This window comes from Sus scrofa, chromosome X, assembly GCF_054392235.1.
Source record: "Sus scrofa isolate SSC_HxYL_T2T_F1_AM1 chromosome X, Sscrofa_HxYL_maternal_Yorkshire_Landrace_v2.0, whole genome shotgun sequence".
Taxonomy (NCBI): domain Eukaryota; kingdom Metazoa; phylum Chordata; class Mammalia; order Artiodactyla; family Suidae; genus Sus; species Sus scrofa.
In genome coordinates, this window is record NC_139401.1 from 92,627,738 (window position 1) to 92,641,725 (window position 13,988).

The following is a 13,988-nucleotide window of genomic DNA, read 5'->3' on the forward strand; positions in this document are numbered from 1 at the left end:
CACCATTGCGGCCTAGGCTGCACACCACAGCCCAAAGGAAAACAAAATAATTGAAGTACAGTTGATTTACAATATTTTGTTAGTTTCAGGAGTATGGCACAATGATTCAGGGTTTTTTTTTCATATTATATTCCATTATAGGTTATTACAAGATATTGAATATAATACCCTGTGCTTTGCTTTAAATTGGGTAAGATGGAAAAGCAACAGGAAATACCATTTTTATTTTATTTTATTTTATTTTATTTTATTTTATTTTATTTTATTTGTCTCTTTAGGGCCGCACCTGCAGCATATGGAGGTTCCCAGGCTAGGGGTTGAATCAGAGCTGTAGCTGCAGGCCTACGCCACAGCCCCAGCAACGTCAGATCCGAGCCCTATCTGTGACCTACACCACAGCTCATGGCAATGCCAGATCCTTAACTCACTGAGTGTCCTCGAACCCACGAGCTCATGGATACTAGTCAGGTTTGTCAACCACTGAGTCATGACGGGAACTCCTGGAAATGCCATTTTTTAATGTGAAAACCTCCATCCAGATTTCTAAAAGTTAGCAACAATTTTGACTTTTTTAACAATCAGTGTGTGGGCCAAACAAAATATGCCTGTGGGCTAGATCCAGCTCAGGGTCTGACAGACCCATACTGATGATTTCTGCTAAATCTATCTATCTTTCTTTCTTTCTTTCTTTCTTTCTTTCTTTCTTTCTTTCTTTCTTTCTTTCTTTCTTTCCTTCTTTCCTTCCTTCCTTCCTTCCTTCCTTCCTTCCTTCCTTCCTTCCTTCCTTCCTTCCTTTTTTTAGGGCCATACCCGAGGCACATGGAGGCTCCCAGGTTGAATAGGAGCTGTAGCTGCCAGCCTACACCACAGCCACAGCAACAAAGGATCAGAGCAACACCAGATCCTTAACCCACTGAGCGAGGCCAGGGATCAACCTCGCATCCTCATGGATATTAGTCAGGATTGTTAACCACTGAGCCATGATGGGAATTCCAATTTCTGCCAAATCTTTCCAGTTCCGTCCAGCACTAGAGGAACTCGTCCAGCACTAGAGGAACTAAAGTATATTGCCTTCAAGTTCTTTTTTATTCCCTTCAAGGTGACAACATGGCAATTTATTTCTATGATCAGGAAGAATAGAACTGCTAGCACATCAACAAGAAAGTGCATATTCTTTACCTTGGTAATCACAACCTTTTGCCGGGAGCGATAAAATCGGAGGATCCTTTCAAAGATATAAAGAATGCTTGGTGTAAGGATCCATTTCCAGGACTGTACACAGAGACAATAAAAAATGAAGTTACATATTAATCTCTTCTTTAGGATTTATTTGTGTAGCAATTAATTCCTTCATTCAATAAATATTTATTGAGTTTTCTGACGTGTATCATTATTAAACAACTAATTCCTCCAAAACTTGAAGACGGAAATGGAAAGGAAAAATCCACAATGGATTTATTTGCTAATCTGTTACTCATAAAGCAGACTGCTTCCTGAAATTTTACTGGTCTCACCAGGAAGTAAGAGAAGGCACAGAAATAAAATACATGGTAATAATATATATACATCATATGTGTATATATGTGTATATATATATATATATATATATATATATATATATCTCCTTAAATTATATTTAAAGTTTAAATTTAAGAATCTAAGACTGTCTTCTGGAACAACTTGTCCAATCTGAAAAACCAAGAGAGAAGGCAGATGTGAAGTAGAAGCAGATGGTGATTAAAAACAAAACAAAAAAGGGAAAGTGTATCAATAACACTATTGGAGACAACAATATAGAAAACTTGGTATGTATTCATCACCTCTTTTCTCAGGTGCTCAAAACAGATTACATAATATATACATTTTATCAAAGTAATCTTTCTTTCCTTCCTTCCTTCCTTCCTTCCTTCCTTCCTTCTTCCTTCTTTCTTTCTTTCTTTCTTTCTCTCTTTCTCTCTTTTTCTTTTTTTTTTTTTCTTTTTAGGGCCACACCTGCAGCATATGGAGGTTCCCAGGCTAGGGGTTGAATCGGAGCTACAGCTGTCGGCCTACACCACAGTCACAGCAATGTCAGATCCGAGCAGCGTCTGGGACCTACACCACAACTCATGGCAACGCCAGATCCTTAACCCACTGATTGAGGCCAGGGATTGAACCTGCAACCTCATGGATACTAGTCGGATTCATTTTCACTGTGCCACGACGGGAACTCCTAAAGTAACTTTTCTATCCCTGAGATTTTTCTCAAAAGCATCTGGTTGCTTCCATATGCACAGGAGCTACTAAAAATGTACTTCCAAGCTATGCTAAGTCATGCTCTTTTTTGCACAATTGCTTGAGCATGATACATTGGAATTATGTGGAATAAGGTTCTTATGCTGTTTCAGGTAAGATAAATCTTTGGGTATCTTTGGGGAGGAAAGGGGCAGAGACAGGCCTAGTGAACCTGAGAGTGGGCATAGTACAATTTGATGCTACTTCTTACTGGAAAACAAAAACCCAGCTGAATTCAGAAGATGTGAAAAAAGCCTATATTTAAGAGGTCGCTAATAACAATGTGGGAAAAAAATGTTAGCTTCAAAAGTAATCAGAGAAATGAATATTCAAACAAAATAGCATTTTAGCCTCTCAAATTGGAAAACAGCTTTAAACAAGAATGCCCACCATTTAATGGAGATGCAGGGAAATAGGCACATTCACATGTGCACCTGGGGTATGTACAAATAAGTAACATCTTCCCAAAGGTGCAATTTGGCAACACATCTCAACAGCCTTCATTCCTTCTCCTTGACCCAGAAATTTTACTACTAGGAAATGGAGCATAAAGAAGTAATTAAAGGGAGTTCCCTTCATGGCTAAGCGGTTAACAAACCCAACTAGGATTCATGAGGATGCGGATTCGATCCCTGGCCTTGCTCAGCGGGTTAAGGATCCAGGGTTGCCGTGAGCTGTGGTGTAGGTCACAGACATGGCTCGGATCCCGAGTTGCTGTGGCTGTGGTGTAGGCCAGCAGCTGTAGCTCTGATTTGACCCCTAGCCTGGGAACTTTAGGGCCATGGGTATGGCCCTAAAAAGCAAATATATATAAAATAATAATTAAAGGGTGCACAAAGTATATGAGTATAGTAATGGCCCATTATTTACTAAGAAAAAATTGACAAAAATGGTATATCAGGTAGATTTTTTTGGCCAATATAATATTATCTTTGCTTAAATTTTATTTTTATTTATTTTTACATTAGGATATAAGTGATATATAGCATATCAGTTTCATGTGCACAACATGATTCAATATTTGTATATATTGCAAAAGGATCACCACAATAAGTCTAATTAACGTTTCTTACCATGCATATTTACAAATTTTTTTTGTGGTGAGAACTTTTAAAATTCACTCTCTTGGAGTTCCCATCATGGCTCAGTGGTTAACGAATCCAACTAGGAACCATGAGGTTGCAGGTTCAATCCCTGGCCTCGCTCAGTGGGTTAAGGATCCGTGAGCTGTGGTGTAGGTCGCAGACTTGGCTCGGATACCGCGTTGCTGTGGCTTTGGCGCAGGCCGGTGGCTACAGTTTCGATTAGACCCCTAGCCTGGGAGCCTCCATATGCCTCGGGAGTGGCCCTAGAAAAGGCAAAAAGACAAAAAGAAAGAAATAAAATAAAATCCACTCTCTTAACAACTTTCAAATATGCAGTACAGTATTATTATTAGTATTATTAGTATTATTATTTTGCTTTTTAGGGCTGCACCTGCAGCATATGGAAGTTCCCAGGGTAGGGGTCAAATTGGAGCTGCAGCTCCCAGCCTATACTACAGCCACAGCAATGCAGGATCCAAGCCACATCTGCAACCTACATACACAGCTCACAGCAACACTGGATCCTTAAACCTACTGAGTGATCCTTAACCTGCATCCTCATGGTTACTAGTTGGGGTTTGTTCCCACTAAGCCACAACAGGACCTCCCAAATATGCAGTACAGTATTAATAATTATAGTCCCTATGCTGTACATCCTTAGGACTTATTTATTTTATAACTGGAAATTTGTACTTTTTCACTACCTTCACCCATTTCACCCATCCCTAACCCCCACCTCTGGCAGCCACCAATCTGTTCTCTGTATCTATGAGGGTTTTTTTAATATATAAAGTAGATTCCACATAAAAGAGAGATTATACAGCATTTGTCTTTCTCTGTGTGACTTATTTCACTTAGCATAATACCCCCAAGGTCATTAAAAATGACCATGTAGGAAAAAAATGACAAAAATGGTATACCATGTGGCTTTTAAAAAAATTATTTATTTATTTATTTATTCATTTATTTATTTATTTATTTTAGGGCTGCATCTGCGACATATGGAGATTCCCAGGCTAGGGGTCCAATCAGAACGGTAGCCGCCGGCCTACACCAGAGTCACAGCAACTCAGGATCTGAGCCGTCTGCAACCTACAACCACAGTTCACGGCAATGCCAGATCCTTAACCCACTGAGTGAGGCCAGAGATCGACCCTCAACCTCATGGAATCCTAGTCAGATTCGTTTCCACTGCACCACGTCAGGAACTCCCGTGTGGCTTTTTAAAAACATTGCACAAATGAACCTATGTACAGAACAGAAACATACTCTCGGACATAGAGAACAGACTTGTGGTTGCCAAGGGGGAAGGGAAGAGAGTGGGATGGATTGGGAGTTTGGGATTAGTAGATGCAAACTATCACATTTAGAATGAATAAGTAATGAGGTACTATTGTATAGCACAGGGAACTATATGCAGTCTCTTAGGATAGAATATAATGGACAATAATGTAAGAAAAGGAATGTATATATGACTGGGTCGCTTTGCTGTACAGCAGAAATTGGCACATTGTAAATTAACTATATTTTAATTTTTAAAAAAGGAGTTCCCATCGTGGCACAGCAGAAATGAATCCGACTAGTATCCATGAGGTTGTGGGTTCGATCCCTGGTCTTGCTCAGTGGGTTAAGGATCCACTGTTGCTGTGAGCTGTAGTGTAGGTCACAGACAAGGCTCGAATCCCAAGTTGCTGTGGCTCTGGCATAGGCCAGCAGCAACAGCTCTGATTAGACCCCTAGCCTGGGAGCCTCCATATGCCGCGTGTGTGGCCCTAAAAAGACAAAAGACAAGAAACATAATGCTTAAAAGAAAAAAAAAATGTTTCAGAAGAATATTTGACAGTAGAAGAAAGGATCTATGATATAGATTAAAAGAAAAAAATTATTACCCCAAGTGGTAAAGCTCTGTGAAGTTTTTATTTTCATATAAATATTTTTCTGTGCTCTCCAAACTTTTTACAATAAGTATGCAAAATTTTTATGACTTTTAAATAGGGAGAATGTGAAGAGAGTATATCTGGGGGTGGGGCGGGTTTGTGTGTGTTTATGGAAGAAGCAAACCAATACATTCAAACAGATGGCAGAAGTGGTGTTCTTTCCCTTAGGGTATTACATGACCAATCAAAGCAACACTTAAGTTCTAAGTATACCTCCAAATAGGGCAAATATACCTTATCTCGGGGAATAGATGAGAAAGAGATAAAGTTAATTGCAAGGTAAGACAGGATTAACTGCCTCAGCTAGTAAGGGGCTAGCCAAGCTTTACAACTTCCTGTCTTTAAGGACCTGTTGTTTTCTTGGTCAAATAACACAAAGTGTATGGTCATAGCCTACAAGTTCCTCTGGCTTTAGAAATGAAGTGTGCTATTTTTTCTTCTTTTTAGGACCACACTTGGCAGCATATGGAAGTTCCCAGGCGAGGGGTTGAATCGGAGCTGCAGCTGCTGGCCTACGCCACCTCTACAGCAACTCGGAATCTAAGCCACATCTGTGACCTACATCACAGCTCACAGCAGTGGCAAGTCCATAACCCACTGAGCTGGGCCAGGGATTGAATCCAATCCTTGTGGATACTAGTCGGGTTTGTAACCCACTGAGCCACAACAGGAACTCCTGAAATGTGCTATTGACATACGACAGATATGTCCTTTCAAAATTATTTTTTAAATAGGTAATACATGTACATGTCACAAAATTCAAAAGTACAAAAAGGTATAACAATAAAAAATAAATCTCCCTTCCACCTCTGCTCCCAGCTCTCCAAGGCAATCAATAATATTATTTTGTGAATCCTTTTGAGAATATGTGTTCAAGTGATAATATTGCATTAAGTACAAATGGTAGACCATACACACCGCCCCTGCCTTTTTTTTTTTTAATTTAACATCTTAGAGACTGGTCCATATTAATACCTATAGAGCAAGCTTTTTTCTTTTCTCTCTCTTTTTTTTTTAGGCCCACAGGTGTGGCATATGGAAGTTCCCAGGCTAAGGGTCAAATTGGAGCTACAGCTGCCAGCCTACACCTCAGCCACAGCAACATGGGATCCGAGCTGCGTTTGCGACCTACACCACAGCTCATGGCAATGCTGGATCCTTAACCCACTGAGGGAGGCCAGGGATTGAACCCACGTCCTCATGGATCCTAGTTGAATTCATTACCACTGAGCCACGGCAGGAATTCCCTACCCTTTTCTTTTCAATAGCTACAGAGTATGCCATTAGTAAAGTCCTGTAATTTAACTAGTCCCCTGTTGATGGGTACTTGTTTCCAATCTTTTATTCTCTCAAGCAATGTTACAATGAATAACCTAATACTTGTAATTTAACACATATGCAAGTACATGTTAGAATAAACTCCTGGAAGTAGAATTTTAACATTTGATAAATACTGCCAAATCACCCTCATAAGCAGCTGTATAGATTTACACTCTTACCAGCAATGCTTGAAAGCATTACCAACACTGCAAGTGAGCAAACTCTTTGATCTTTGCTAATCTGTTGGGTTTATTTCTGTGATCATTTTGTTCACATTTTCTACATATTTTTCATCAGATTGTTAGGATTTTTGATTTGGAATAGGAAATTTGATTTGTATAAGTAAATTTGATTTGTTCTGTATATTAGGAAATTAATTCATGGTCTGTGAATTGTAAATACTTTTCTTACTTAGTAATCTGTTTCCGTGTCTTTATAATGGGTTTTTTTGGCCATAAAAATTACCTAATGTATGGGTGGGGGGTATAAATTTTAATAAAAATATATATCATCATTCCTTTCTTGGCTTCCAGCTTTTTAAAAATATTATTGGAGTTCCCGTCATAGCACAGTGGAAACAAATCCAACTAGGAACCATGAGGTTGCAGGTTCGATCCTTGGCCTTGCTCAGTAGGTTAAGGATCCAGTGTTGCCATGAGCCGTGGTGTAGGTCACAGACACAGCTTGGATCTTGTGTTGCTGTGGCTGTGGTGTAGGCCAGCACCTGTAGCTCCGATTGGACCCCTAGCCTGGGAACCTCCATATGCTGCGGGCGTGGCCCTAAAAAGCAAAAATAAATAAATAAATAATAAAAATAAAAAATAACAAAAATATTATTTAGAGTATCTCTACTAACATTCCAGTATTAGAAAAAATTTCCTATGTGGTCCTAGGGTGCTTCTATGATTTCTTTTTTTCCTAACACTTAAATCCTTGATCCATGCACCTTTCATCCATATTTTACTGTAAAGTGTGGAATAAAGAAAGAGCTTTTGTTCCCTAGATGTCTATCCTATTACCCTAAAGGAAATCACTGAATAATATATCTTTTTTTCCCAACTGATTTGAAATGCCAAGTTTAGGGGACTTTCAAAAAATATTTTTTCCTTTCTACATGAGGATTGATGTATTGCTCTTAACTCTTCATATGATTTAAAGACTTTAATCATCCTCAGAGCACTTTAAGACACTCCAGGATAACCTTTCCCTCCCATTTATTCCTCAATCTAACGTATTTTATGAACAACCAAAGGTAAAACATAATATCCATGATAACTACCTTGAGGCACACCCTGAGTTCCCTGGAGCCCAGTTTCTTGCTCATCCACTACCTAACAATAATTTCCAAGTATGTTTTTACAACATCAAAGAAAGTTAACTTTAAGAATAGTTTAAAAAATAAATAGAGCAGGCTTCCAGTTTGGGATCTGCTGATAACATATGACAAATATATAACAAATAGGGCACCAATCTCCCTGAGCCTCGGGTTCTCCATCCCAGGGTTGAGGAAAGGACCTTCCTTCAGAGAGTTCTTGTTGGCATTTTATGAAATCACAAGGCAGCAGGCTGTGACCAAGATGCTGGAGTAGGAAGACCCTGAGCTCACTTCCTCCCCCATTACAAATATTTATTGAGCAGCTACCTGTGACAATGTCCTAAAGACTGGCTGAAAGATTTTCCACAACTAAAAATATAAAGAAGGAACCATATCGAGATGGGGGGAGGGGTGGAGTCATGGTATAATCAGGACCTATACCCCAAGTGGGTGACCCGCAAATAGGAGAATGATTACAATTGCAGAGGTTGTCCTCAAGGAGCAAGGGGGTCTAAGCCCCACATCAGGCTCCCCAGTTTAGGGTCCTGTACCAGGAAGATGAGCCTCTAAATTTTTTGGCTTTGAAAGCCATGGGGCTTACTTTGGGGAGGCCAGGAGGGCTATGGAAAAAAGTCTCCACTCTTGAAGGGCACACACAAAAGCTCACACACTCCAGTATGCAGGGCAGAAGCAGTCATTTGAAAGGGGACTGGTAAGACTTACCTGCTGATCTTGGCACGTCTGGAGAGAGTCAGAAGGCCATTAGAGCTTAACCTTTGAGATACTGGTACTGGTGGCAGCTATTTTGGGGAGTTCTTTCTACCACAAGGACACTAATGCTGGCAAGTGCCATTTTGAAGTCTCCCTTCTTGCCTATGAGTGCAGGGAGCTTACCCACCCACCAGTAAGCTAGCACTGGGAACTCCCTGGCTGCACAGCCAGTCCCACCGGGACATAGGTCCACCCAACAGCAGGCTGGCACCAGCCGCAGGACCCAAGCAACCACACAGGGACGCAGCCACCAAGCAGGCTAATAGCCACCACAAGAGGGAGGGCCTGGCAGCAAACTGGACAAGAAGCCAGCGGTGCTTACCAGTGTACCCATAGTAATCAGTCTCATCACAAGAGAAGAGCCCATGCAGCTCACATAGTGGGCACTCATACAGCATGTAGCTCTGGTGATCAGAGGGGAATGTGCTGCTGGGCCTCACAGGATGTCTTCTACATTAGACCACTTCTCCAAGATCAGGAAATGTAACTGACCTACCTAATACATAGAAATAAACAGAGAATTAAGCAAAATGAGGAGATAGAGGGATATGTTCCAGTCAAATGAGCAAAAAAAATCCCTAGATGAACTAGGCAAAGTGGTGATAAGTAATCTACCTGACAAAGAATTCAAGGTAGAGTTCCCATCGGGGTGCAGCAGAAATGAATCCAACTAGGAACCATGAAGTTGTAGGTCCAATCCCTGGCCTCACTCAGTGGGTTAAGGATCCGGCATTGCTGGCTGTCGCGTAGGCCAACAACTGTAGCTCCAATTCAACCCCTAGCCTGGGAACTTCCATATGCCACGTGTGTGTCCCTAAAAAGCAAAAAAAAAAAAAAAAAAAAAAAAAAAAAGAATTCAAGGTAATGATCATAAAGATGCTCAACAAACTTGGGAGAAGAAAAAAATAAACACAAAGAGACATTTTAACAATTTTAACAAAGAGTTAAGAAATACAAAGAAGAATCAAACAGACCTGAAATAATATAAGAAATACACTAGAATGGGAGTTCCCATCATGGCTCAGTGGTAACAAACCCAACTAGTATCTATGAAGATGCAGGTTCAATCCCTGACCTTGCTCAGTGGGTTAAAGATTTAGCATTGCTATGGCTTTGGAACTTCCATATGCTGCAGGTGTAGCTCTAAAAAGCAAAAGAAAAATACACTAGAAGGAATCAACAGTAGATTAAATGATACAGAGGAACAGATCAGTGAATTGGAAGACAGAATTATATAAATCACTGAAGCTGAACAGAAAAAAAGAATTTTTAAAAATGAGAAAAGCTTAAGAGACATCTGAGACCATGTCAAGCATGCTAATATTCACATTAGAGGGATGCCAGAAAAAGAAAAGAGAGAAAGGGGCAGAGAAATTATTTGAAGAAATAATAGCTGAAAACTTTCCTAACCTGGAGAAGGAAGCAACATCCACGTCCAGGAAGCACAGAGAATTCCAAACAAAATGAAATCAGGAGTTCCCGTTGTGGCACAGTGGTTAACGAATCCGACTAGGAACCATGAGGTTGCGGGTTCGGTCCCTGCCCTTGCTCAGTGGGTTAACGATCCGGCGTTGCCGTGAGCTGTGGTGTAGGTTGCAGACGCGGCTCGGATCCCGTGTTGCTGTGGCTCTGGCATAGGCCGGTGGCTACAGCTCCGATTCAACCCCTAGCCTGGGAACCTCCATATGCCGCGGGAGCGGCCCAAAAAATAGCAACAACAACAACAATAATAACAAAAAAAAAAAAAAGCCAAAAGAACAAAATGAAATCAAACAGGTCCACACCAAAACATGTTATAATTAACATTGCAAAAATTGAAGATAAAGAGAGAATCTTAAAAGTAGCAAGAGAAAAAGGAACTAGTTATGTACAAGGGAACACCCATAAGACTAGCAGCTAACTTTTCAGGAGAAATTTTGCAGGCCAGGAGTTCCCAATGTGACTTAGCGGTAATGAATCCAACTAGTACCCACGAGGACGCAGGTTCAATCCCTGGCTTCACTCAGTGGGTTACGGATCTGGTACTGCTGTGAGCTGTGGCATACACAGACGTGGCTCGGGTCTGGCATTTCTGTGGCTATGGTGTAGGCCGGCAGCTACAGCTCCACTTTGGCTCCTAGCCTGGGAAGTTCCATATGCTGTGGGTGAAGCCCTAAAAAGACAAAAAAAGAGAGAGAGAGTGGAAGTGGGACCAAATAAATTAAATCAGAAATGAAGGGGGAAAAAATTTAAAACTGATGGACACCATAAAATCATAACAGATTACTACAAACAATTATTATATGCTAAATAAAGTGGATAAATTTCTGGAAATGTGTGATCTCCCAAGACTGACTCAGGAAGAAATAGAAAATATGAACAGATTGATTACCAATAATGAAACTGAGTCAGTAATTTTAAAAACTCCAGGAGTTCCCATCGTGGCGTAGCAGAAACGAATCCGACTAGGAACCATGAGGTTTCGGGTTCGATCCCTGGCCTTGCTCAGTGGGTTAAGGATCCGGCATTGCTGTGGGCTGCGGTGTAGGTCACAGACGCGGCTGAGACCCCGAGTTGCTGTCGCTCTGGTGTCGGCCGGTGGCTACAGCTCCAATTAGACCCCTAGCCTGGGAACCTCCATATTCGGCGGGAGCGGCCCTAGAAAAGGCAAAAAAGACAAAAAAAAAAAAAAAAAAATCCAAAAAAACCCAAACAAACAAAAGACCAGGACCAGATGATTTCGTACATGGATTCTACTAGACACTTAAAGAAGAGTTAGCATCCACCTTTTTGAAATGATTCCAAAAAATCACAGAAGGAACAATTCTGAATGCATTCTACAAAGCCAGCATCACCCTGATACCAAACATGACAAAACAGAAACACTCACAGAGAAGAGATTAGTGGTACCAGAGGGAAGCTGGGGACAGGGGCGGTGGTAGGAATGAATGAAATAGGTGAGGGGGATTAAAAGGTACAAATTTCAGTTATAAAATAAGTCACAAGGATGTAATGCACAGTATGGGGAATATAGTCAATAATATTTTAATAACTTTATATGGTAACAGACGGTAACTTAGGGCGATCATTTCATAATGTATAAAAATATCCAACTACTCTGTTGTACCTTTGAAACGAATATAATATTGTAAATCAATTCTACTTCAATAAAAAAGAAAAAAGTTGAACTCAGAAAGTAGGGAGGGGTTTGGGTGCAGGAAATGGAGAGAAGCTGGTCAAAGAGTACAAGTTTTCAGTCATAAGATGAATAATGTACAACATAGTGACTGCAGTTAGTAATAATGTACTGTACGGAGTTCCCATCGTGGCACAGTGGTTAACGAATCTGACTAGGAACCATGAGGTTGCAGGTTCGATCCCTGGCCTTGCTCAGTGGGTTAAAGATCTGGCGTTGACATGAGCTGTGGTGTACGTTGCAGATACAGCTCTCATCCCATGTTCCTGTGGCTCTGGCGTAGGCCGGCGGCTACAGCTCCGATTAGACCCCTAGCCTGGGAACTGCCATATGCCGTGGGTGTGGCCCTAGAAAAAGCAAAAAGACCAATAATAGTAATAATAATAATGTACTGTATATTTGCAATTTGCTAAAAGAATAGAACTTAAGCATTCTTACCACACACAAACACAAAATGGTCACTATATGAGGTGATAGATGTGTTAATTTATCTCATAATCATTTCACAAAGTATACATGTATCAGTCATCACATTGTACACTTTAAATATACACAATTGTATTTGTCAATATACTTCAATAAAGCTTGAAAAAATTAATGCTTCCACTCCCAAATTGACTGGCATTTCACAGCTGAGCTTTGGGACATTATAGCGGTCAAGGGCACAATCTTCGGAATCTGAAATGCCCGCACATAAAATCCAGCTCCACTAGTTACTCTCTGTGAGAGCTTGACAGTTTGCTTAATCTCTCTGAATTCTAGTCCTTTTGTCTCAATATGGAGACCAAAAGTACCCAGCTCATCGGTTATTGCTATGTATAAATGGGAATGCCTACTATGCAACAAACCTGGCACATGGCAGACACTATTAATAATGTAGGCTGTCATTGTTACCTTTGTAGAGGGTCTTCCAGCACCCACATGCAATAACCATTAGTCCCTCCTTTTCAGGATCTCCTGATAACGATAATTCCCCAGCCTATTTTCTGAAGGTAGGAACCTTGTGGACATATCCTCCGTGGGATCCAGCTCAGGGCTGAGGTAATAATGGTCATAATAATAAGAGTAATAGTAAAAACGGTAATGGCTCCTAACAACAGTCTGTCTTTGTCCATCGGGTTCTTACCTCAGCAGGGAGCCCTTCAAATTGGGGGCGCTTGCAATGGGAGTCAGGATCACCCCACTTTTCAAAAAACTCTGCGCACTTGTGAGGATGACTCTCGTCTAGGCTCTCTTCTGTTTGACCCCGGACCATTCCTCTGAGACAGAGAGAGAAGGAGAATATGTGGCAAAGAACTATGCAAGATCACGGGCTGGGGCATTAAAATGGGGGTTTGGGGACCTTACCCAATGCCATGAATCCCTAAGCCAACGAAGTAGATGATAAAAATATGGTGTGTATACCAGAAGACCTCGAAATAACTCCTCCGGATAAACTCCATAGCTGAAGTCACCATGAGAACCAGAGCTATTGTGATGATCACTCCGGTGAGACCAGCAATGCTGGTGAATGTCACATACTCCACTGTCTATGAAAGTTGAAATTTCAGCCTGACACAATGTCCACCAAGGACACCATGCCCTATCTGCTCATGACCAGATCCCAGAGGCTTTGCCCTTGAATCAGCTCACCATGTTTGGGGACTGGATGGGATTTAGCCAAGAATCCCCTTCTTTCTCTTGGTGAGACAAGTTGGAGAGAATGGAAGCAAGGCATCCATCTGTGGCCTGCCGGCTTCTGCTGTATCGTTCAAAGTTAAACAGGTGTGCAATGATGTGAATTGCTGAATGGAAAGATGGAAAGGAATGTGAGAGGTGTCTCAGGAACATCATGGCAGGCCTGCCCCCACTAGAGGAGGAAAATTCTATTTATAGTGCCTAGCAGAATGGTGCGTACATAGAAGGTGCCCATAATGATTGTAGAGAGAATGAAGATCTTTTTTTTTTTTCTTTTTAGGGCCACACCCACAGCATATGGAGGTTCCCAGGCTAGGGGTCGAATCGGAGCTACAGCTGCTGGCCTATGCTACAGTCACAGGAACACAGGATCAGAGCTGCATCTGCAAACTATACCACAGCTCATGGCAATGCTGGATCCTTAACCCACTGAG

At 41.2% G+C, this 13,988-nt stretch overlaps 1 protein-coding gene across 2 annotated transcripts in view; it reads right to left on the reverse strand.

The window, feature by feature from the left end:
* NOX1 (NADPH oxidase 1) overlaps positions 1–13,988 on the reverse strand; it is a 37,879-nt gene that overhangs the window by 10,884 nt on the left and 13,007 nt on the right. Inside the window, exons 5-8 of one of the 2 annotated variants that reach the window (XM_003484140.4) lie at positions 13,510–13,661; positions 13,225–13,406; positions 13,004–13,136; positions 1,180–1,272 (exon numbers count right to left, since the gene is read on the reverse strand). In XM_003484140.4, coding sequence (XP_003484188.3) covers positions 1,180–1,272; positions 13,004–13,136; positions 13,225–13,406; positions 13,510–13,661 — 560 coding nt within the window. The remainder of the gene's footprint in view (positions 1–1,179; positions 1,273–13,003; positions 13,137–13,224; positions 13,407–13,509; positions 13,662–13,988) is intronic. The other variant, XM_085006851.1, reaches the window with a different exon arrangement.